The sequence below is a fragment of the Sinohyriopsis cumingii genome, chromosome 15, assembly GCF_028554795.1.
Source record: "Sinohyriopsis cumingii isolate HCF-2022 chromosome 15, ASM2855479v2, whole genome shotgun sequence".
In the NCBI taxonomy this organism is placed as follows: Eukaryota; Metazoa; Mollusca; class Bivalvia; order Unionida; family Unionidae; genus Sinohyriopsis; species Sinohyriopsis cumingii.
The window spans coordinates 122,684,198-122,710,608 of record NC_142975.1 but is presented as its reverse complement, the minus strand read 5'-3'; the positions used below and the strand labels follow the sequence as shown (position 1 = coordinate 122,710,608).

Here is a 26,411-nt window from a genome sequence, read left to right as displayed (position 1 = left end):
GTGAACCAGAATCCGAACCCTCTAAACAAAGTTCACCACCCTTAGTCAACCCTGAAAAGTACTATTCCATTCGAGAGACGGAAAAGCGCTCCTCTAGAAAATTTAGAACCACGGCTTACACCTACACAGTGAAGTTTAAAGATTTCAAGTCCGACGTACCATTGGAGAAAGCAGAAGGGTTTATCACCGAGATGTGGGATTCTTTGCTCACCGCACTCAAGCGACAATGTCAACCCAAAGAAGACGATCGCTTGACACTATCCATAGATCACGACGGTTTGAAATCCCCTGTTTGGATCGAGTTTAGCAGACCCGCAGAACTAACCCCTTCCAAAGTCATGGACAAGATTCAACACGTACAACAATCTAATGACCAGTTTGACATCACCGATGGAAAAGCCACACTGAAAATGGCCCACGTCTCTCCTCCTCAAGGGACCGGACAACGCAGTAAGGTGTTATTGGTGAACGACCTTCGCAACACCAAAAAGAGTCTCGTCCAAATTCACAATTCTCAAGACCAGATGTGTTTAGCCCGAGCCATCGTGGTGGGACGAACCTATGCCGACAAGAACGACACGGTAGAATGGAAAAGAGCCTGGAAAACTATTCAACGATCCGACCGAGCCAAACAACGAAACGAAGCAGAACTCCTGTTACAACAAGCCGGACTGTCCAAAGACACACCCTGTGGCATTCCTGAGATGCAAAAATTGCAAGATGTCCTAGCTCCATTCTACACCTTGAAAGTGCACCCTCAAGAAATGCGCGGACCTCTGTTGTTTCGAGGCCAAGACTTTAAGGACGGAAAATACATTCATGTCCATTATCACGATGACCATTTCGATACCATTACCACTATCACTGGATTTCTGGGATAAAGTTATTACTGTGAGAAATGTGACTATGGCTATAACAATCGAGAGCAACACAAACATTGCGGATGGAAATGCCCAGGATGTTTGGCCTCTCCACCCTGTCTGAGCGAAGGACAAGAAAGAGTACATTGTCCTGCTTGTCTGCGTACGTTTGTCAGCCTTGCCTGTTACCAACAACATCCGAAGACGCAAGGTTCACAGCAGAAATGTGCTTGTCAACTGCTGAGATTGTGCCCTACGTGTGGACAAGGCCTACGTACCAATAATGCCAAGGCACACATATGTTCAGGGGAAAAAAATGTCACATTTGTCACCACATCGTGGACTTGGAACGCGAATGCTACGTGCAAAAATACCAACCCCCACCAGAGAAAGAGGACGGTCACAAGAAGAAAGGCAATTTCATCTTTTTCGATTTCGAATGCATGCAAGAGACCGGCATTCACATTCCTAATTTCTGCGTGGCTCATCCAGCGTGCGAGAAGTGCATTCAGGAATCTATCTTCAGTCATTGCCCTCACTGCAGTAAGATTCCCGGAGGGCGTGAAAAAATCTTTCGAGGACCGAACACGTTAGCCGATTTTGCCCAATGGGTCTTAGACCCCATCGACAAGACGTGGAGCCAAGAGGACATCGAACGTTACGGAGATTGTCATCGTCATGCCACAGTGATGGCTCACAATTTCTCCGGATACGATGGAGAGTTTCTTTTGAGATACTATACGGAACAAGGCACCGAACGTTCTAAAGTCACTTTGAACGGAGCCAAAATCATTTTCATGCAAGTGGGACAAGTGCAGTTTAAAGATTCGATGAGCTATTTGGCCATGCCTTTGAGTCGAATGCCTAAAACGTTTGCAATGACAGAAATGGCTAAAGGGTACTTTCCACACTTTTTCAATACGGAAGCCAATCAACACGCCGTTCTACCCCATTTACCTGAGGCTCACTATTACGACCCCGACAACATGCGTACCGAACAACGAGAAGCTTTCTACGCTTGGTACCAGGCTCACGCCTCGGACCCTTTCGACTTTCAGGAAGAAATGCTAAAGTATTGTCGTTCCGACGTGGACATTTTACGGCGTTGCTGTGGAAAATTTCGAGAACTGTTCATGGAACACGGAGGGGTCGATCCTTTGAAAGAAGCTTGCACCATTGCCAAAGCGTGTTCCTTAGTGTATCGACAACGATTCATGCCTGAAAACACCGTGGCTGTCATCAGTCGTCAAACGACCCACTATGTCAAACGTCAGTACTCGGTCAAAGCCGTACGTTGGTTACATTACTTGTGCGACAAGGAAGACAAATGAATTCAGCATGCTCGCAACGGAGGAGGCGAAAAGACCATCGGAACGTATTCGGTCGATGGCTGGGACTTAGAAAACCCCAAGATCGTGTACGAGTTTAACGGTTGCTTATTTCACGGATGTCCCGTCTGTTACCCTGACCGTGGCACTAAAAATCAGTTTTTACAACGAACCATGGAAGACTTGTACCAGGACACTTGTCAGCGACGCCTAAAGTTAGAACAGCAAGGATACCAAGTGGTGGAAATGTGGGAACACGAGTACGATCACCGTATGAAAACCGATCCCGAGTTTACACGTGCCGTGGAAAGTTACAAGCTGATGGACCCCCTAAACCCGAGGGATAGTTTGTACGGAGGAAGGACCAATGCCACCTGTTTGCTGTACCAAGCCGACGAAGAGAAAGGAGAAGAAATCAAATACTTGGACGTGTGTTCGCTGTATCCCTACGTGTGCAAATATTGTCGCTTTCCTGCAGGGCACCCGCAATTGCTGACGGAACACATCAACCTGAAAAACATTCGACAATACGAAGGCTTGATCAAGTGTAAAGTTTTGCCTCCCACGAACCTATACCATCCCGTGCTACGTCACCATTGCCAAGGCAAACTGATGTTTCCTTTGTGCCGTACTTGTGCCGAAACGTGCAACCAAGACCAACCTTGTCAGCACACCCAGGACGAACGGGCCTTGACGGGGACGTGGGTTAGAGTGGAATTGTTCAAAGCTCTGGACATGGGATACCAACTGTTAGAAGTGTACGAAATTTGCCACTTTCCCAAGACACAACAATACCACAAGGGTGCCCCAGTCAGAAAGGCATTTTCGCCGACTACGTGGATGCCTTTTTGAAACTGAAACAAGAAGCCAGCGGCTATCCTTCCTGGTGTCACACTTCCGAAGACGAAAAGACATTCAAAGAGAAATACTATGAACAAGAAGGCATCTCTTTAGACCACATCGAGAAAAACGAAGGCAGGCGGTCGTTTGCAAAAGTGATGTTAAATTGCTTGTGGGGTAAAATGGCACAACGACCGTGTTTACCCAAGACGGAATATTTGACAGAACCTTCCCGCTACTTTCAGATGATTCACGACAAAACCAAATACATGAAACACGTGGACGTCGTTCGCGAGGATTTGATCTTGGTCAATTACGAAGAAGATCTGGACTTTGTACAAGACGACCCCTTTGGAAATGTCATCATTGCGGCTTACGTGACAGCTCATGCTCGCTTAAAATTGTACGAAGCTTTAGAACTGTTAGGGGAACGTGTCCTGCACTTTGACACGGACAGTTGCATTTACATCCATCACCCGAGTCAACAGCACCCTGACATCGAAGGAGACCGTTTAGGAGCCTGGACAGACGAACATCCCGACGACAATATTCTAAGTTTCATCAGTGGCGGTCCCAAAAATTACGGCTACGAATACCGGGACCCACAAGGAGAAGTGCACACGACGTGCAAAGTGAAAGGATTGACTCTGAATTATCGTACCAGTCGTGTGGTCAACTTTGGGGTATTGAAAGAAGCCTTGCAATCGGGAGAGGATGAACACTTTAAAGTGACCACCTATCAACCGAACAAGATTGTACGTTTACCCACTCACCACATCGTCAGTCGACCCTTGGAAAAAGTCTATCAAATCGTGTACCAGAAGCGAGTGCGACTTTCCAATCATTTCACCTTACCGTATGGACACGTCGGTATTGGTCTGTATATAAAAAGGAACCCTAGGCAAGATCGATAGTTCATTGTGACTACCAAGACCAAGCGAACAAGATGAATACTTTCAGAGAAACACAAAACATGTTTAGAAAGGCACAATTCAAGTGTGGGGCTTCTGAAGTGGAATGCGATTGTGAACCTTGCGACTTTTCAACCTGTGTTAGTGACAGTACCAGAAGAACCCGTCACCCAGGACAGGACTGTCATGGACATCCCTGAAATACCCTTTCGGGACGACACTTGTGTGACCTTACCCTATAGAACTGGTCAGAACATTACCCAAAACATGTTGTACAGACACTTGTGTTTATTCCACGTTGATGGTTATCATGTGCCTTTTATCGTTGTACTTAAGCCTTTGGCTTTTATGTATTTTTGTCTTTCGTATTCATGTTTAAAACATTCAATAAACGTGTCCTGAAAAAAGTATATAAACTCTCGTCTTGTTTGTTTTCGTGTCACAAGTGACATTCCTAACACTATGGCTACCTCTGCTGTCTCTGCTCCCTCTTCCTCTACTGTCAAAGTCATCGACGAACACTTAGATCGTGCCAGTTGGGAGGCTTTGTATCTTCGCCATCCCTTTAACATGCTCATTGCCGGACCTAGCGGTTCAGGCAAAACCGAATTCGTCAAACGTTTGATCGAACATAAACATCATTTGATCGATCGGCCACCTCAGCTGATCGTGTGGTGTTACAAAGAGTGGCAATCGGCGTACAGCCTCTTGCGAGAAAGTCAAGGCGATTCCATCGTGTTTGTGGAAGGCATTCCTAAAGAAGACGACGGCATCGTCTCTGACTCCCGTCAAACCCATTTGGTCATTTTTGACAACATGTTAGGAGAAGACGAAGAAGAAATTAAACTGTGGTTCGCGCGCAAAGGGCATCACCGTAATGCCAGTGTCGTTTACATCACCCAAAATTTGTTTCAACAAAGTAAAGCCCATCGCACCATCAGTCTCAATGCGCATTACGTGGTCTTGTTTAAAAGCCCTCGAGATAAATCGCAAGTGCAAGTCTTAGCCAAACAGTTAGGGACACCTTGGCTGACTCAGGCGTACGACGATGCCACTCAAACTCCACACGCCTATTTACTCGTCGATTTGAAACCTACGACCCCCGCGGATTTGCCATTTCGTACCCACTTGTTTCACCACTGGGGCCAAGACGGAGGGCCTGTCCTGTACACGTCTCCGTCCTCGACTTAATTTCACTCCACAAAAAAATCTATAGAAACCTCAGACCCTTTTTCGTCTGTCTCACACATTTTGAACATGACGTCCCTTCAGTCGCATCTTCCCGTCAAATTGATTCGTGCCTTGTATGACATCAGTCGAGCTAGTCTCAAAGAAGTCTTACGATGGCTCACGGTGACGGCACGTCAAATACTCCAAGGAATCATTCAGATTCCTCATCAAACCAAACGCTTTTTTGATCGAAACAAAGTTGCTTTGACCCAACTGGCCGATCTCCGCATCGACACTCAAACCAAAAAACAAATCATTTTGAAACCTGGAGGGAGCGTTACTCTAGGAGGGGTCATCATTCACTCTCTCTTAAGATGGGATCCTAATGCCCCCAAACTTCTCCCCAAGAAAAAAGTCAAACTAAGCTCCAAGAAGAAGAAGAAAAAGACCAGGTCCCCAAGGAGAACTTCTCCAGTGGCGGGACCCTCCTCTTACCAGACACCAACCCGGAAAAAGAAAAGAAGCCCCCAGAAAAAGAAAAGTCCACAGAAGAAAACTAGTTGCAAGAGAGGCACTTCGGCCAGGACGCAACTTTACACTCGCAAACCACGACCTGCCACGGCAGTGACCGTGTCTCCGGCAGCCTCAAGTTCATCCACTTCTCCGTTGATGACACCAAGAACTGAAGAGTACTTGGAGACGTTGATCACACCAAGAACTTCTCCGTTGATGACCCCAAGAAGAATTTCCCCAGTGGCAGGACCCTCCAATTTAGTGGCAGTGGCTGCTGCTCACAAAGTACATTCTCCCAAAATCAAAGTTTAAGAAAGATCGGGCATGTTACAAAGTTTACTGGATTTGTCCAAGCTAGAACTGGCTCGATTTAGTCCGTTGCGTACCCCTGCACGACGTGTCATGCCTGTCCTCAAACTGATACGACGTAAAGACAATCAGTGGCGACGCGTTCCAGTGTTTTTGGTGCTGAAGACTCAGAGATGTCACCCTCCAGAAAACATCCCTCTTCTAAACAGCCCCAAGGAAAGAAAAGGAAAGGACTGCCTCCTCGTTTAGTTAAACATGGGGACATGTTATCTGTCCTGTCCAAAGCATCTCCACCCCTACGAAAAAAACTCATTCAATTGGCCTCCAAAGAGGTCATCGATACCGTGTGCGAATGCTGTTTGAACGTCTTGAAAGGCACGATCCCTTTGTCCAAACACCAGAAACAATGCTTAGGCAAACATCGTCACGTTCTTCGCCAAATGGTTCAAAAGAAAATTCCCATTCGTCAAAAAAAGAAGATGTTAGTGCAACGTGGAGGTATTTTACCTCTCTTGTTAGGCCCCATACTGAAAGGAGTCTTGGGAACCATGTTGGGAGGACTGGTGGGAGCAAGATAAAAAGGCCCTCGGAAGTCCCAAGATCTCAGAATCGACCCCTGACAACCTCATGGAAGGACGAAAACTGGCTTTAGTGCCTTACAAACGATGGATGGAATACCATCGTTGGCAAGAACAACGCACCCCGCATTTACCTCCCAATCCCCATTTGAGCGAGATGTCCCAGTTACAACACGAATTGCAGTCCTTGATGGGTCGCCAAGATTTGTCCGAAACAGAAAAATCTCAAAAGTACGGTCAACTCTTGCAACGACTGCAACTCTTTCACCAGAAAGCTTTAGACGAAACAGCTCTACCCACTCTGAAAGATTTTAAGACCTTGATGAAAAGTTCAGCACCATCACCAGTACCACCACCACAACCAGTGACCAAGACAGAAAAAGGAGAAGAAGAAGAAGAGTTTCAAACTCCACCAGAAAAAGTAAGCAAGTTAACAACACCACCTACCTCCAGAATTGGATGGATTAAAAAGATGATGGTCACCCCTTCTTCATCACAAGAGAAAAAGAAAGTGAAGACAGAAGTGAAGACAGACGTGAAACAAGAACCGATATCCCCCGCTCAGACATCCTCCTCTTCAACACCTATTGCCGGTCACACACGCAAAGCATTGCAATCCAAGAAAATACCCCAAGAGAAAAAGAGTAGCATCCTCCAAGAGTGGGTGTCTTATTAACACACAAACACAAAAAAAATGGAAAAAGTCTTAGCCAGCATTTACTACGATCCCTCCCATCCTGCAGGTTACGCAGGAGTTCAAAAATTGTATCGTGCTGCCAAAACGCGACTGAAAAGTCTCCGTTTACCTCAAGTGCAACGATGGTTACAAGAACAAGCTACCTACACTTTACACAAACCCATTCGACGCAAGTTTGCCAGAAGTCGCACCCGAGTGGAAGGCATCGATCATCAATGGCAAGCCGATTTAGCCGATGTCTCTCATTTGGCCAGCTACAATCGTGGCTACAAATATTTGTTTTGTGTCATCGACGTCTTTTCCAAATTTGCCTGGGTCGTACCCTTGACTTCCAAATCGAGCAGCGAGTTAGCGCGAGCCCTGCAACGAGTGTTGAAACAAAGCGGTCGTCACCCTCTTCGATGGCAAACGGACAAAGGCACGGAATTTCTGAACCAAGCTTTCCAAAAAGAATTAAAGAAACGTGACATTCATTTTTTTACCACCGAGAATCCCGAAACCAAAGCCAGCATCGTGGAACGTTTTCAACGCACTTTGAAAGAACGCATGTGGAAATATTTTACGCATCACCACACTCTGAAGTACATCGACATCTTACCGCACCTGGTGCAAGCGTACAACCAATCTTACCATCGAAGCATCGGACGTGCCCCGCAAGAAGTGACTCCCGAGAACGAAGTGTTGGTGTTTGAGCGCCTGTTTGGTACGTCCCCGACGAGGGCTGTCCCCAAGAAAAGTGGAATGTTGGCCGTAGGAGATTGGGTGCGCATTGGCAAAACCAAACGCACTTTCGACAAAGGTTACTTACCTAACTGGACGACCGAATTGTTTCGTGTCACTGGACGAGTGCATGGCCGTCATCCTGCCGTCTATAAATTGGAAGACATGAACGGAGAAGTGCTCAAAGGAACGTTTTATTTGCCCGAGTTACAACGTGTCACCAAAAAAGAAGACGACGTGTACGACATCGAAAGCATTCTCGAACGCAGAACCCGTAAAGTGGGCAAACGACGTGTCAAAGAAGTCAAAGTACGTTGGAAAGGATATCCACCCAGTTTTGATTCTTGGATCGACGCTTCGTAAGTCATCGACTATAAAAAGAAGTGACCATCATGCCCTTTCACACAGACGCAGCTACGTCGACCACTCCTTCACCCAGTTCTTCTCTGCAAGATTTACAAAAACAACCCTTGTGGGTGTGGTGTGGAGAACGTGTGCCTAAAACGCAGATCGTCTTTTTCTGCCAAATCTTCGTGGTGTATTGTGTCATCGGGGTAGCCATGGCCAATTTGAGTTTGCAACAAGGAGACAAACAATTGTGGACCATTTTATTGAGCAGTTGCATCGGTTACCTGCTTCCCAATCCCTCCCTGAAATTCACCTCGAATGGGAACCACGGGAAACTTGTGTCCAGTGCCAGTGCCAGTCACCAGTCCAATAACAACCAGAACCCCATTTTGGGCGGAGACACACCTCTGACGTCCAGTAACCCCTCGGACAGACACAGAACTCTGGAATTATGAGTCACCAAAACCAATTTTACTTAACCTTACCCAGTGACAGTTCCATGGAGGTGTTTCCCAACAACACGTTGTGCTGTTACACGGCCAAATTACCTCAGGCCATCCCATTAGATCACGAAGCCCATTGGGAAGTGGCTTTAGTGGAAATCATTCACCCGACCCAAGTCCTCAATGTCCTTCCCAATCAAAACTTTTTTGATGTGGAAGTTTATGACCAGCAAATGCAACAGTACTTGGATACCCATGGCAAATATGACAAGAAAACCCCTGGCACAAGAAATCAAAAGTACACCACCTATCACTTGTTCATTCCCCCAGGCTATTATTTTAGTGGTCAACATTTGGTGAGCACCATTACCTCCAGGTTTAATGTCGTGTTTCTGAAAGCTTTGGAAAGTGTCAAAAAAAGTGTCACCATGGAATACCACAAAACAGCTCGTCGCTTCTTGATGAAATTTGACGGGAGTAAAATCCTGTCCATTTCATTTTGTCCTGAATTGTTTGACATGTTGGGCGGAGACAAGGACATGAGAATGGCCATGATCAAGAAAAACGAATTACCAATCGTTTACGACAACGAGTCTTTTAGCAAGTTATTTCGTGCCCCGGTAGAACTGAACCAAGGACTGAATTTGATGTTTGTGTACTCCGATGTGGTGGAGTACAACGTGGTGGGACACACCTCCGTACCGTTACTGCGTGTCATTCCTTTCAAAGTGGATTCTGCCACGAACGCTGACGAGGAAGGTGGAAACACTTACCACGTTCACAGCGAATTTGTCCATCCTCACTATTTGCCTGTCAGTAAGTCTTATTTGGACACGGTCAACATTGCTATAAAAGGAGATCTGGGACAAAATATTCCATTCACCAAAGGAAAAGTCACGGTGAAACTCCATTTTCGAAAACGGTTCTCTCACGACTCGTAAGTCATGTATCCAGTGTACCGAGGGGTTGCTCGACAGCGAGGACACGGTTTAGAGGATATGCTGAAATCGGCCTTTCCTTCGGTGTCCCCAGTCTTGAAACCGATGGTGACACGCGGATTGCACGCCTTGAAAGATGCGGCACTGACGCAAGGCAAAGAATTTCTCCAAAATGTCATCATCGACAAACAAAACCCTAAAGAAGCCTTCATGAGGGCAGGCAAAAATGTATTGCTGCAAACGGGCAAAGACATTTTGGGCCAACGAGAAACACCTATAAATGCCCTGCACGCTACCGAGCCAGGCATTCAGCAAGGACAAGGCAGAAAGAGACGATGAAGAAAACACCCTTTCACCAGACTTCACACGTCTAAAGCGAGAAAGACAAAGAAAAGAAGAACCGTTCGAGACTTAGACGTTTTCGATTATTGAGAAAGAACAAAATGCACCGAGAATCTTGCGCTTGTTCCAAGTCGGAACTGGATCTGTTTGCCATGCCCCCCCACTATGATGACCATGCAAGAATCCCAGTGGGTGGAATTTCACCCCGTCTCCTCTTTGACAGCCTCAGCTCCCATCGAGTTTGAAATCAAAGGACAGCCCGAAGATTACATCGATCGGAATAGCAGTTACTTGTACCTGAAAGTCAAAGTTGTCGATGAGGATAATACGACCCTAGATGGTGATGAGGTAATAGCTCCCGTCAACAATTTCATGCATTCCTTGTTCAGAGGAGTGGACTTGTACTTGAATAACTAGTCAGTAGCAGCATGGATACTTACCCTTATCGAGCGTACCTGGAAAATCTCTTGACGTACGGAATAGACGCCAAGAACACTCATCTCAATGCCTGTGTGGTATGGGAAACTGACGATGCAGGCCAGTTTGAAGAATTCGAAATTAATACAACCAAAGAACACAATGCGGGATTTGTAGAACGAAGAGACAGAATCAAAAGTGGAGATAGTTTAGAACTGATGGATCGTTTGCATTTGGACATGTGGTTACAAGAAAAGTATTTGCTGAACGGAGTGAATCTCCACCTGAGACTGAATCGTAGTAGTGCCGCTTTCCATTTGATAGGTACTAGTGCTTGCAAAACTGTCATCGAGGAAGCCAGGCTCTACGTACGACGCGTGGAAGTGTTACCTAAAGTGGGTAACGACATCAGTCAGACGTTGAGCAGAACGACCGCCAAGTATCCCATACGACGCGTGGAAGTGGAAACCTTCACCATTCCTACGGGGCTGCGATCCATGATCGAAGATCATCTGTTCCAAGGACAGTTACCCAAACGTTTGATCCTTGGTATCGTCGAGAATGCAGCCTTCAACGGAGCTTTGGCTAAAAATCCTTTCCACTTTAAACACTTTGACGTGTCCAAGATCGAAGTCAGTCGCGATGGCAAGACCTTGTGTACCCGACCTTTCGAACCTAACTTTGACAAGAAGAATTACTTGAGGTCGTACTTGTCCCTGTACGAAGCCACTGGTCAGTTAGGAACCAACACCAGTCACGGCATTACGTACGAGGATTACGCAGGAGGCTACGCTTTGTGGGCTTTCGATTTCACTCCAGACCAAGGCAGCGACGAGGGACATTTCCACCCTATAAAATCTGGCCAGATTCGCGTGGAAATTCAGTTTACTACAAATCTAACAGAGACAGTGAACGTCCACCTGTATGCCGAATTCGACAATACCGTAGAAATCAACAGTTTGAGAGAAGTCATTCTAGACTATTAGAAGCCATGGAAGACTGTTATCCCTCTTTACCTAGTGGAGAAACTTTGGAGATGGAATGTGAGGAGACCGTGGAAGGAGAATCCCAAGACAAAGACGATGAAATTTTGATGAAGTCAAGATGGCCAGAACAAGAAGTCCATTTAGTCTGCTATTTTGCCAAACACTTGGTCGAAAAAATGACGGAATTGATCAAGAAAGATTGCTATGGATGTCAAAACGATCATCCCAGTCAAATTCAACACGATAAATGCCTGATGCTGAGTCAAGAAGAAAAATTGGATGAGTATCTGGACGAAGCTTGGAGTATCATCTCGGACGAAGTCGTGTTGCATCAGTGGTATAAAGACTTGCGTGAACATTCTTGTCCACCATTAACCACTCAAGAGATTCATCGTATCGAAGCTGTCCTGAATCAGAGTGGGGAGACGAAACGAAGAAACGGTTATTTGTCAGACATTTTCAAGCAAAAAGTCAGGATCGAATTGATGACTTATTATTACCTGTGAAGAAGAAAAAAAACAAAAAAAAACATGGATACCTGGGAACTTTATTACCTTTTGAACCACAGTTCGTACACGGCTTCTTGGAATCCTGTCGTCTGTGCTAAAGATGAACTCCCTCATCGCAAACCTCAAGACCATCTAGCTTATGTCATCAACACGGACGACAGTCATCTCCCAGGAACCCACTGGGTAGCCGTCTACTTTCCTCAAGAAGGATGTGTGGAATATTTCGATTCGTACGGATTGCCCCCTTTGGAAGACGATATCATTGACTTTATGAGAAGAAATGCTCAGACCACCCGATTCAATAATGTGAAATTACAAGGGACAGATTCCTTGGTGTGTGGACAGTACTGTGTGTATTTTCTGCATCATCGCAGCCTGGGCTATTCCTTAGAACATTTAGTGACTCATTTTGATCCTCGTTCTTCTTCAAGAAACGATGTGAAAGTAGATCGATGGTTTTGTGACCGTTATGCTTATCTTTTGTCTCAAGCTAGGAAACGTAGTGTCCATCAATGGCCTAATGACTTCCAACAGTGGAAATCACAATTTCATTCACAACGTTGTCAACCCTGTTTAAAGTAGAGTGTTAATTGAAAAAAATGTTTGTGATTTGAAAAAAATGTTTGATGTTATATTGTTGGATTATTGTTAAAAATGTTAGAGTTGTTGGTTAGTGTTAAGTGATTTTGAATAAAAAATGTTGTGTTTTTTAAAACAAATGCCTTTGTCTTTTGTTTGGCTATAAGAATTTTGATATTTGCTCTTTGACTTCTTACTATCCCTCTCATGACACTCATTGAACGTTGCGGCTTGAAAACCGTAGAGGGATGTTTTCCTTCACGTCCGTGCTTTGACTTTAAGAACCGGGGTAGTTTCCAGTCTAACCATCCATTGTCGACTCATCCTCCTACGAAGATGTGCTCCAAACTAGCTAAGCTAAACGAAGCCTACGTGAATTTGCATAGGGTCAGACACAGACTGATACCGGAGCCAGAAGAGATAGAGAATGTGAGAATGTTAAAAGTCACTGAAGACCTGATAGAAGAGCTCTTCAGAGAAGAAGTGAACAGGGAGAAAGAAGAATGGACAGAGAAGTACAGACTTCAGAGACAGCAGCAACAGCAACAACAACAGCAACAGCAGCAGCAGGAACCTGAACCTGACAGTGGCTTTGTCGATTGTCGTATCGACACCAAAGAGTTCTTCTTCTCTTTCCGAAGAAGCAGACCTATCGTCAGAAAGTCTATCCTCAGAGGACGTCGCATTCTTAGAATATAAAAGATCGCCCTAGCAAACAAAAATAACAGCCCTTTTCAGGGCTACCCAATACTCTAGAAAAGAAATAACAATCGATTTGCCAATGTGTGTAGGTAGAGTATTGTGAATATAAACACTGACCCTTTTTTATAGTGTGAAGGTATGTGTTCGTGTATAGGATTGTGTGTTTGTAAGTGCTCACGTACGTTGGTGTGGATAGTAGATTAAGATCATGTTTTTTTTTTGCTGTTTGAGGTGTGGGGAGAGTAGATTTGGGGATGGATTGGATTGCTTTGCGTATGTGAATAGTATATTGAAGTGATTAATGAAATTGTTTTTAGAATAGTGATGGGTAGTATAAAAAAGTGAGTGTTTCTTTTAGGTCTGCGCGTTGTTTTGGTTATGATCTAGGTAAGATCAATTTTGTTTTAGGGGATGTTTTCCTTCACGTCCGCGCTTTTACTATAAATTGAAACTCGCTGGGCAGTCTAGCTACCCTTGTTGATTGATGAAGAGAATGAATACCAGAATTGTAAAGCTTCTAGAACTCCAGATGCACCTGGAATATGCCAGGCGCCTGTTAAATGAACTGGCCGCGGAGGCCATTGTCGAAGAGGGAAGGATGAGAGAGGAGGAGGAAAGAAGAAAAAAAGAAGAGGAGGAAAAGGAGAGAAGAAATTTCAGAATCCCAGAGACAGAAAATTGGGATTCTGAAGCCACATATCCCGCCTCTGCTCTCCCCCCAAAAAAGAGTGAAAAGAGACTGGGGAAGAAGATGTGTGTGTGGCGCCAGGCCAGGAAGGTGCCAGCATTAGATAGGTGCATCTGGAGTTAAAAACCAACAGCCCTTTTCAGGGCTACCCAATACTCTAGAAAAGAAATAACAATCGATTTGCCAATGTGTGTAGGTAGAGTAGTGTGAATATAAACACTGACTCTTTTTTATAGTGAGAGGGTATGTGTTTGTGTGTTTGTGTTTGTAACCGCTCATGTACGATTGTGTGGATAGTATATTATGGGTTTGTTTATTGTTTCTTAGCGTATGTGGAGAGTATAGTTTCGGTTTTGTAACCGCTCACGTACGATTGTGTGGACAGTAGATTATGGATTTGTTAAATGTTGCTTCACTTATGTGGATAGTATATTATATGAAATGAGAAAGTAGGGGGATGTTTTCCTTCACGTCCGCGCTTTCACTATAAGAACCCACAGTATTCGTCGTTCAAACCATTCTAAGGAATAAACAAAGAAGATGGAGATGACAAAATTATTTAACGATTTGAGACATAGTTATTTTTGGATCATGGATGGAACTTATGTAGTAGAAAGATTGAATAAGGAAGGAAGATTTGAAGGTAGCCTGAACAATGTGAAGAATCTTGGAGTAGCAAAAGATCAAATAGGGGGAATGATTGAGGAAGAAGTAGAAAGAATCAGAGGATTCATTGACCCACCTTACGTGAGAGTAGGTACTTTAAAGGAAGCCTTGGATCATATCACAGAAGTCAGGAGCTTCCTAGAAAATAGCTTTCATTGGACTGACTGGTGGTACGTAAAGTGGGGTTGTAACCAGTTAATAAAAGCAGAAGAACTAATTAGAGAGGTAATGAAAGTAGAAGTGATGAAGATAAAAGAAAAATGGAGCAAAGAGAGAAAGGAAGAAGAGAATAAGAAGAAGAAATTAGAGTTTGAAAGATTGAATAACAACTGGATGAAGATACAGGCCAAGTTCCGAGCCATGGGTCACCCGGACTGGATACCAGAAACAGAAAAGAAGAAGAAAGGAATGATGGCAAAAGTTAGAAGATGGCTACAGAAGTGGAGGAAATAAAAGAAGAAGATGATGATGAAACCAAAGGCCCTTTTCAGGGCCACTCCTATTTCTCGAAAAGAGACTGACTTTCCATTGCCTACCCCTTTTTTAAAAAAAATTTTTTTTTAAAAATCCCATGTTCAATTCCCCTTGTCCCTATACAGGCCCAAACTCTATTCCCCATGTTCAATTGCCTTTGTCCCTAGAGTGACCCAGCAATATCTCCCATGTTAAATTTCCATTGTTCGAATGCCTTTGTCCCTAGAATGGATATTTCCTTTTTTTCCTTTCTCCAATGTTAAATTCCATTGTCGCTAATCTTACCCAGGGTTTTTTGCCCATGTTAAATTTCCATTGTCGCTAATCTTACCCAGGGTGGTTAATGTTAAATTTCCATTGTCGCTAATCTTACCCGGGGGGGGGTCTGTAATGCTAATTCCCATTGTCGCTAATCTCACCCCTTTCACTACTCCAGTTCGTCTTCCATGCATCTATTCAGCTTGTCGAGATATCTTGAGCTGTGGGCAGTGTTTGCTTTTGTTTCACTACTTCAATTTAATAGTCCATTAAATACATGTCTCTTTTTAGGTATGTTAATAATAACAAAAACTACCTTGACAATAATTGGATTTTATACTGCAAGAAGATCAAAGTGTATTCATGGATTAAATATGCTTTCAAGTCAACTGTACTAAATTATAATAGTTTGCCAGACCTCATGATGGATGTCGCCCTGTATATCTAAAGGTGTTAGATGACCATGATCATTTTTTTGGTAACATATAAGCTCAAACCACCAAGTGAATTACTATCTACCACCTACAGGCATTTCTTCTATATGAACTTAGACCAAGATTACAATGACACTCCGATTCCTATGGGGTGATAGTTAATTATAGTACATCCACAGATACTAAAGTTTGTCAGAAATTACACTGCATTTTTTAATCAAACTGGATGAAAGTCCACTGGGGTCATGATTCCATTTCCGGGTCAATGAAAACAGTTCTTGACCAAATTTCTAACTTACTGTACCTGTACACTTCCACCACACTGCATGAACGGTGTCACGTTTGCAGATCGAGAGACTTCCCACCTATGTGTTACAAACATCTGAGGAAAAGTGAGAAACGGTGAGTGTTCTAAATCCACCCCCACGTGGCAGACAGTGAGAAGGACATTGTCCGCTAAGTTTGATTGGATCGAATCAAAGCGATATCCAATCGTAAATGAGATGGAGGGTGTGATAACAATTTCGATCCGAATTATAGCATCTAACTAGCAAGCGGAAATTTAGTCTCGCCTAGGAAGATTGATGATCAATATAGGGTTACTCCAAGACTCGTAATTTGGCGCTAAAACTTTGAGAGGAGATTCTAAGAAAAGACAAAGCTTCGTAAAGGCCAGTAAGGTATTTGCTCGATTTTGCAGAATATTATGGCATTGTAATTTTAAGTATGTGTAGTATGCATACTTAATTACTAGGATCGTTTATTACTTAGAATTACCTTTGTAGTGTTTAATTTCCATGCGTATTTTAGAAATGAGTTTCATTATTATGTAGAGAAATATGTAGATTATTAGTTTGTAGTTAGAATTAATTTTGTAATTCGCTTTTAGGTTACTTAGTAGTAAACTAGTGCATTTATTCATGTGATATGTTAGATTTTACACATGCTTGCATTGTGAATTGGGAATTGGTGTGTTCCTGGAAGACAGCTATGGAGCATGTTTACTTATCACAAACTTACTTGAATCTATTTTCTGCTTTGTTTGATAGAACTGTCTTTCTTACATAGGTTAGTACCTATAGAAGAAAAATTCGGGTGATAATGACCTCCTTTTCTTGCTTAAATGGTTATGCTATGTTTTTTGGTTTATGTACCGGCAAATAGTTACCATGCCAATTGCTACACTCAAAGTGGTGAACTATAATACTTATCATGTCAATTGCTACACTCAAAGTAATGAACTATAGATATTTACCATGTCAATTGCTACACTCAAAGTGGTGAACTATACATACTTACCATGCCAATTACTACACTCAAAGTGGTGAACTATACATACTTACCATGCCAATAGTTACACTCAAAGTGACAACTATGCATAACTGCCATGCCAATTGCTACACTCAAAGTGGTGAACTATATGTACTTACCATGCCAATTACTACACTCAAAGTGATTAACTACTTACCATGCCAATTGCTACACTCAAAGTGGTTAACTATACATAATTACCATGTCAGTTACTACATTCAAAGTGATTATTTATGCATACTTACCATGCCAATTACTACACCCAGAGTGGTGAACTATACATACTTACCATGCCAATTACTACACCCAGAGTGGTGAACTATACATACTTACCATGCCAATTACTACACCCAGAGTGGTGAACTATACATACTTACCATGCCAATTACTACACCCAGAGTGGTGAACTATACATACTTACCATGCCAATTATTACTCTCAACGATAACATGCCAATTTTGCATAATGCACTGAGCTCTACTTATCATTCTAGCATGGGTGATCTCAAATAAAATCAGCAGTGAAATAACATTTTTACAGTTGGAAACATAAAATTATGCTCTCGAAAACGTTTAAAATAGAAGAGCTTTCATGGGCATTGCACCCTGAGATTCCGTCACATACTAATCGCCTACATGTTTTCGCCCTACCCCAAAACCTACGATATATCTGGATCTGTCACTGACAACGTCATATCACTGGTAGCCTCATTAATGTTCAGTGAGTCATTTGATCCCATTATATAATATTCGGGTAACTGTAGGCACAGGAGACGGTTGTAAAAACATATTTACATTAGCTATTAGCCAAGACGTGACAATTTAAAAAGTCGTGGATGGTTGATTTCGTTGAGGGGAAATACATTATCAACCCTATAATTTCTATTGATTTCGTGTAGGGGAAACATATTAACAGCTCTTTCAATTATCTCGCTACTCCTGCACCTTTCTTCCTCCACATAACGTACCAATGCATCGGTTGTGTTCGATTCATCCTATCCATGGATGCATGTACAGTCTGTGGTATGGAACACGGGGACACTGTGTAAACGTCAACTGTTCCTTACACAGCACTGAACGCAGTGTAAAGTCTGATATTTGCTGATTTCTTATTAATTTCCCTACATTTTCATTATTTGATAAGAAGAATGTTAAGTTTCAGTACAAGCAAACGGAATATCGCAAAAGACTACGTTGGAGGGATCTGCTGTAAAATAGTTTGGCACTGCATTCAAGATCTCCAAACTTTCTTTGTTTCACACACACATACACACACACACACACGTACACACACACTATAAAGTCCAAGAACATGTCAGATGGAACATCATCACGGGACACATTCCAAAGTAAAAGGACCGATTGCCATTAGTCGCCTCATACGACACGCACGAAGACACGTCGGGCCTATTCTACATACCTGAGCCCACACCGGGGAGGGGGAATGGGGACTAACATTACGACGGGGCAGTAGTGGGTGGGACTAACAATACATCGATTCCTTGGAATTCTGAAGTACCGGAGCTCATCCTAAACCGAAACATTACGCGTACACATAGCCAGTGTATACAATGGACAAGTGTGTTCCCTGTTCAGAACTTTTGCTCAAAAGAATGAAAGTAAGAATGAAAAGAAACACATAACGCATAATCCTATTCAGAATGTTTCCAATGACCAGTCTTTTCAAAACAAGAGTCCATGTTTATCTCACTTTGCCTCCAATGGACAATGCAGTGATGATACTCACAAGAGCTCATGTCTAAGTTTCAGTTTGCCTCCGTGGGAAAATGCAGTGATGGTACTTAACAAGAGTTCATGTCTAAGCCATCACACCTCTGTCTGCATGGGTTCGAGTCTCGGATTCGGCTAATGTGGGTATGTGAGAAAGCTTGCCAGTAGCTTCTCGTGGGTCGGTGGTTCTTTCCGGGGTTTTCCCGGTTTGTTCCTCCACCATTAATACTGGCCGCCATGTATAGCCTATCGTGTGCTGAAAAATGGCGTTAAACTCTACAACAACAACAACAAGAAATGATAACAGTACGGATGTTAACTCTCTACAGTCAATTAAATTGATACATTGGGTCTGCACAATTTTTTTTTCTTCGGATAAACACCCCTATGGATGCTGTTAGCATATTTACAAGTTGCACCGGATCGATTTCATTTAAGATGGATTGATAAACTGAAATTTGTTCATATCCTTAATCTCTCAGTTAAAGAAGGGAATTCAATTCCATTAGATTTTTGATCGACATAGATTACTAGTGGCGGGGTTTAGGCTACTCAATTCAGCGAAGACATTATAAGCCTGTGCCATTGGATAATGTGTCAACAACGTTGTAATTTCGAGTGATAAGAATACGATAGTGAACACTGAGCAAGACACAACGCAAAGGAGAGGTAGATAAAGTATTTACGGCGTCCGCCATTTTTATTAAGCAATGTCAGGGAATAGTTTGCACTGCGACTTTTAAAACGCTTTTTTTCCAGTCAGCACGTATCATTTCAAACGAGGTGTGACTAAGAATGACATTATAGCACGAGTACCATTCAGTACTAATTGAAGGTTAAAGTCAACTTCAGTGTCAAAAGATGTGTTTGATATTTACTGGCGCTGTGTTGTTCATAACTGCATTGTGGGTATGGATACAAAAGAACGAGTCGTTCTTAACTCTAGCGTACGCCATGTTCTTTCCGGGAGCTACAGCTCTCGTGACGTCAGCGATCCAAGGGGACCTATTCAGCTTCATTCTGCAGGCTGTAGGAATAGGCACGGTATGGACTGGAATTTGTTTTTCAGCTGGTTTAACAGCTTCTTATTCTATATATGCTGCTTTTTATTTTTGTAATACTATTCTTTTTACTGCATTTATAGCGACATCTCTTATTACCGTATTGCTGTATTTATAGCGATTGCTCGTATTACCGTATTTATAGCGATAGATCTTATTAATGCATTTATTGCTGAATATCGTATTAATGTATTTATTGTGATAGCTCTTTTTACTTATTACTGTATTTATAGCGATAGGCATATAGACCGGAGGGCTGGTGAGTGATTGGGTGCGTGGAAAGATAGATCATTGGATGAATAGATTGATGGCTAGTTACAAAACTAAACGGATGCAGTTATGTATCAACTCAACTGCACACTTGTTTCCCATTTCCAGTCGATTGCTGATATGTAAGAACTCTCTCTCTCTCTCTCTCTCTCTCTCTCTCTCTTCAGTTTGATAGTAATGGCCGTTTGGGCTGTTGAACGCTTGTATATAGCATATAAATATCATTGTCACTTCTGGAAAACCAAGTTGAGTTCAACGTGATTTTTTTTCTACCAGGTTGTTGACAGCATCGTGTTTTCGGCTGCCTCTGTAGTTATAGTCTGTTTACTGGTTGGATGTTGTGTGACACTGACGCTGGGAATGGGATGGGCTTCGATAGGTAATATTTTCAGCAGTAAAATTTCATTATTACAATAGTTACCTATTCCTCGGGGGCCCCGAGTGGCCGAGTGGTCTAAAGCGCTCTTCGTTACGGATCACTGCCATCTCACCTCTGTCTGCGGCGGTTCGAGTCTAAGATTCAGCCAATGTAGGCATGTGAGAAAGCTTGCCAGTAGCTTCTCGTGGGTCGGTGGTTCTTTCCGGAGTTTTCCGGGTTCTTCCTCCACCATTAATACTGGCCGCCATGTATAGCCTATCGTGTGCTGAAAAATGGCGTTAAACCCCACAACAACAACAACAACAACCTATTCCTCGTCCTGAAGACTCGAAGGCTATTGGGTAGAGGATAAAGTGAGATGTTTTCCGCATTAAACGAGTCATTAAAATATTAGTATATGTGTAAACAGCCTGGAAACTGTACAACTCTTGAGTTTTAGTTTGCCGTTGAGATTGTATTTCAACCAATTACAAATAATGTTCTGTTACATTGTCGTTTTTGACTGGCTGATGGATGAAAAGCCAATCTAAACCTCAAGTTCAGAATTGTATAATTTCCAGGCAAGATTGAACAAGGTTGACTCTTTACAATGTAATGACACTAAATGACACTAAAAACCTTTGTTTTCAAAGCTTGAAATTTTGTATGGAATTCAAAATCGGTCTGATAAAATTTTACAAGTCTATATCCTATAAAAACAACCAGTTGTACACTTTAAAAAGATACCAAAACGCCAGTACCTATCAAAAAGGTTGACAGTGACCTATATTTGACTCAATACAGCACATAACAAGCAACTGTTAAATAGGTCGAGAGAAGATATTCAACTCGCTGTTATCGCCATAGTTGTTGTCATCGTCAGCATCATTTTCATCAGTTTCTCTTCATGTTCTACTTACAGCTGAGGATCAGCAAAGTGGTATTCACGAACATAATAAGCATCTCCTGGCGGGATATATCCGGGCCGCTGGGGAGGAGCTTGGGTGGAGATGCTATCTATTGCCCTGTCTCATGGCAAGGTACGAACCGCTCTTGGCCATCTCCCTCAGGTAAGAGAACGAACAGCATTGCGCTATTGTTTGAAAGCTTCTTTCCCATTCAGAAATAGATCTTGCCTTTGATAATATAACAACTAGCGGTTCACTTCCAATATCTCAGGGGGCCCCGAGTGGCCGAGTGGTCTAAAGCGCTCTCCGTCACGGATCACTACCATCTCACCTCTGTCTGTGTGGGTTCGAGTCTCGGGCTCGGCAAATGTGGATATGTAAGAAAGCTTACCGGTAGCTTCTCGTGGCTCGGTGGTTCTTTTGGGGATTTTCTCGGGTTCTTCCTCCACCATTAATACTGGCCGCCATGTATAGCATATATTGTGCTGAAAAATGGCGTTAAACACAATAACAGTAACAGTAACCAATATCTCAGGCCTTTATGCTAAGAGAAAAGACATCTTAAACAAAAGTAATCACCAAATTTGAAGTACAAAATTCATATGATTGCAATATGGCTAAGCTCTAATAAGACGACATTTTTCTGATTGGGTTACTGAGAAGGGCCAAAAGAAAAATGCGATTGTGATTACGGAAGTTAATGGCTTGTCTTATGTCAAATGTAACAAAAAAGATATTCAGCTTTTTATCCACCGTATTTCATTTAAGGTTTTGTTGCTTTGTTTTATGTTTTGTTTGTTTGTTTGCTTGTTTGTTTTGCTTTTGTTTTTATGGGGTGGGGGTTTGGGGGGGGGTTGCTCTCAGAAAGGTCTAAGATTTGGAGATCGATTGCGGTAGTACATATATTGCTAATCTACATGTTACCTTGATCCCTATCGTTTCCAAATGTTACACGACTTAAGATGCATTACAGAGCAACCAGACCTCAGTAACACGCAAGGCGTTCGAAATAAAACCTGTCGAAAACCCTTAAGAGTTGTCAAGTTCAATTTCTTGACTGGTCTTGCAGACCGATGGCGAAGGGATTGTAAGAGGAAATGTAAATTTAAATTTAGCACCTTTGACCCATATCATAACATTATTTTCCTAGGGACCCGTGGGCACCCTGAGTTAAAAATTTAAGAACACGTTGCGGGTTTGAGTTGTTTAGATCAGTCTCGGTCGGCTAATGTGATTTGTTTCTGGGCAATAACTGCAATACCATTGACCCGGTACTGTATAGCCATCCTTGTGATGATATACCATCAAACTCCGGGGCGGGGTGGGGGGTGGGGGAAAGAACATTATTCACTGCAATTTAAGCGAGACAGCATCACATTGGTTGCACAACAAAACATGAAATATTATTGATGATGATGTAAGTACATTCGCTAACACCAGCGAGTACAACCTGTAATTCGTTAGGTCAATGGAAGACGTTTTCTTAACATAACTGATTGAGTCAACTTCAAAGAAGTATCTTTAACAAAAAACAACCAGTTGGACAGCAATAAACAATTGATTAGAGGAAATCTGTTTTATCACTTTCCAGTGCCAAAATTGTTTTCCGCAGATAGGTTCACCACCGTTTTCGTATAACATTTTAAAAGGCTCTTTTCTTCTGCATTGCTTTACCACATACATTATAGTCGAACTAATGTAACCCCACCCCTTCAACTTTCGTGAACCTTTTTTGAAATGCAAATTATAGCAGATTTTATGGTAACATATTATAACGAGTTCTCGAGCTAAACAATAACGAGAACAGAAAAAGGAAATATATATGGAAAGAAGAATTTTTTAATAACGAGTTTTTTCATACTTTGCTTGTAGTCAAGGTCTGCTACTGATAGTTAACAGTTTAACAAAATCGAACACTAATGTCTGCATGGTGATATGCTAAGTTCATGTAGTAGGAGAGATTGTTTGAAATTACTGTCGATCCGGAAACAAAACAGTATATATTGTGCTTTTGACGAGACCGTAGTATTTGACCTATCTCGAGTCGTAGAACGATGATAGCACAAAATCTGACGTACATGTTTAGGTGAGCTGAATGAAATTCCTCTGATCTTTTTTTTTAATGTACGAAACAGATTATGCATTGCAACTTGTAACTTTAGCTTAATCTTCGACACATATCAGATAGTATATTTACAGATTTTTAACCAGCAGCCATGATAGGACGCTGGATGAATATCTCGTCATAAAAACAGATTTAGAGCAAGCAGCCATGATAGAACGCCGGATAACTATCTGATCATAAAATGTTACATAGGCATGTAATATTTCTTAGGCGACATAAATATGGCCAGAATCTTTTATCGGAAGATATTTCATACATTGGAAGAACAGTCTTTATCCTAACAAGGTGATTTTTTTTAGAGACATTGGAGTTTTCTAGGAAAATTAATTGGTAGATTTCCGATGGAAGCAAGTTAGTGGGAGCGTATTACTGTTTTTATGTGTTGAGTTGTTTGCAAATTTGACTTTCCCAGAAGGTTTATGGATGTGTTTAAGATGTTGGCCGAAACTGTGTGTGTGTGTGTGTGTGGTAAATGTTTTGAACTTGGGTTTTTGTTTTAATACGAGAAATGTGGTTTGCTCTGCACATTCTAAGCATAATAGTCGCTTGTTATAAACTCTGATAATTTTCGTAAAAACATTTGGCGACATTGTGTTACGTTGCAGGTAAAATATGTGGGTTTCTTTCCAGCGGAATTGCTTGGGGTCTGTTCCATGTTCCAGTGATGATATTGCTGACGTACAAACTTAGACCACCAAGGCCATACCTCACCGTCTTCATTCAGTGTCTCTCTTGTATCATGGCGGCCTTCCCTCACGGATGGGTAGCGATCAAGTCAGGGTATGCCACGGTCGAATGTTCAAGGAACATGATATAAATAAACCCAAATAGTTCTTTCTTGTTTATTATAATAAGGATTTATACAATCCTTCATACTATGTCAGTTTTGTTATTTGTATGCTAAACATTCTTCTTTTTTTATATATAGCCTCGCTTAAACTGACTTTGTGCGTCTTTGAGATGGTTTTCTTTTTTAACTCTTTATCTTGCCTATGTTGCAAGAAGTTGAAAGACTTTTATAGCTTTGATCAGCATTCAGATAATTGATTACGAACATTCAGAACTTTAAAATACCAGACTTCCACATTTTTCTGCAAATTCATCCCTCACTATGGAATAATTTAAAGCTATAATAGTTTCTTCTATAAATGTGTGACCTTATACAAATAAGAAATTTGTATAGTAAATTATGTCACAAACTGATTTTTTCTTATTTTTCAAAAACATTTTATATCACATCACTAACTTTAGTTGCTAGCTTTACTTTCTCTCAGAATGTATCGTCGGCATTTAATAAGAATATACTGTTCGAATTCGACAAGTTTAATTTAACTGGAATGCTTCCCAGTTGTATTTTTGAAAGTTGAGGAAGTTTAATAGAGCTGGAATGCTTCCTAGTTGTATTTTTGTAAGTTGAGGAAGTTAAACACAGCTGGGATGCTGCAGAGTTGTATTTTTGATGTTGGAGAAGTATAATACAGCTGGAATGCTTCCCCGTTTTATTCTTGTGAGTTTGTGAAGTTTAAAATAACTGGAATTCGTCCCAGTTTTATTTTGTAAGTTGATGAAGTTTAATATAACTGGAATTATTCCCGTTCTATTTTGTAAGTTGAGGAAGTTTAATATAACTGGAATGCTGTCCAGTTTTGTTTTTGTAGCTGATGAAGTTTACACAGCTGGAATGCTGCACAGTTTTATTTTTGTAATCAAATAACTCTTACTGTTCTGATACGACAGCTAGTTTGATATATTCTTGAATAGTGTTTGACTTGTTTCCCTTTCTCAAGAATATAACATTTATCATTTCATTTCATCTTTTGTAACATTGTTTGTGGGGGTTTTTTTCCTCTCCAGGTATTCTTTGTGGGCTGCCACTATAATGCACGGTACGTGGAACCAGGTCAACCCTAGATTACTGGGCAGTATATACACCCAGACGCCGGGGAAGCTTGTGGGACCCCAGTGGGTCATTAATGGTGAGGGGTTGGCAGGAGTCATCACCATCCTCCCTCTAGCGGCGTTGTTAACACTGGATCTAAAGTATAACTGGATATGAACGTTGAAGGCCTCACTATACGCTGAAGTACAGATAAAGGCGAAATCTCAAGACAAGAGTATAACTTGATATCAGCTATGACATTTAACTTTATTTCAAACATTACACAAAAAACATCAGTGAAACTACCTTTATTATGCCACGATGGGTCGTAGCATGACATGGTAAGTGGTGGTTAACACGTTAAGAAAGACACTAAAATTGCTTCAAACAATAAAATATGGGGAAAAGAAAATTAAACTATTGACAGTCTTTGTGTTTAGTTTATATAGAATTTGGGTTTTATTTCTCGTAGATGCGATTTTTTTGTATGATCTGCGGTTCTAAATTTTAAACAGAAGCAGAATATATTGGCTTGTGATGGTAATCGACACTTGTCACTCAAACCCCAATACATCCCCATCCTTACAGACCACTAGCAAAGGCGTGTGCATGACGAGATTTACTAGTGCAGTGGCAGCTTTTGAGACTTTCATACTTAACATACACCATCTGTCCCACTTCCACTATATATCCTAAGAGTTCGAATAGTCATAACATACTATGTCTTCAAACGTTTTTCATGAAAATTTCAGCCTGCGCCAATTCTAGTAGTGAATAAAAATAATTTGATTTTTATATAATTTGTGTTGTTGATTACGGCGTGGTAACTTCAACTCTGTCGAAATTGAATTAATCTCAAAATTCAGGTAACCTCAGATCGATTCACATGACCAAAGCAACGGAGATACTTTCAAAGGAGCGAACGAGCAGATGTCTCAGCTGATTGGTCGCTGTATCTGGTGGAACATACGCATGTAGCCGAGAAATTCGAAATCGACAGTGTAGGGTTGTGTTTTACAAGTTTATATTCAAAAGAGTTGCTCCAGAAATATTCTACAC

At 41.9% G+C, this 26,411-nt stretch overlaps 1 protein-coding gene across 2 annotated transcripts; it reads left to right on the top strand.

Moving 5' to 3' along the window:
- Positions 1-19,371: 19,371 nt before the first annotated feature.
- LOC149782641 (uncharacterized) lies at positions 19,372-25,774 on the top strand. Of its 2 annotated transcripts, XM_089934137.1 has the most exons (6): positions 19,372-19,523; positions 19,609-19,795; positions 20,359-20,461; positions 21,363-21,510; positions 24,104-24,253; positions 25,328-25,774. In XM_089934137.1, exons 2-6 carry the CDS (start codon positions 19,613-19,615, stop codon positions 25,527-25,529), a joined length of 786 nt encoding a protein of 261 aa, XP_089790263.1. In that variant the 5' UTR covers positions 19,372-19,523; positions 19,609-19,612; the 3' UTR covers positions 25,530-25,774. The 2 variants fall into 2 exon arrangements, with proteins under 2 accessions (XP_089790263.1, XP_089790264.1); XM_089934138.1 differs by having other exon boundaries at positions 19,427-19,795.
- Positions 25,775-26,411: the final 637 nt, after the last annotated feature.

Bases quoted from the DNA above. Each gene is read 5' to 3' on its own strand.
- LOC149782641 (XM_089934137.1), top strand. From the start codon at position 19,613: ATGTGTTTGATATTTACTGGCGCTGTGTTGTTCATAACTGCATTGTGG. The intron at 20,462-21,362 runs GTAATATTTTCA...TTCTACTTACAG, and splicing joins AATGGGATGGGCTTCGATAG to CTGAGGATCAGCAAAGTGGT. The intron at 21,511-24,103 runs GTAAGAGAACGA...GTTTCTTTCCAG, and splicing joins CTCTTGGCCATCTCCCTCAG to CGGAATTGCTTGGGGTCTGT.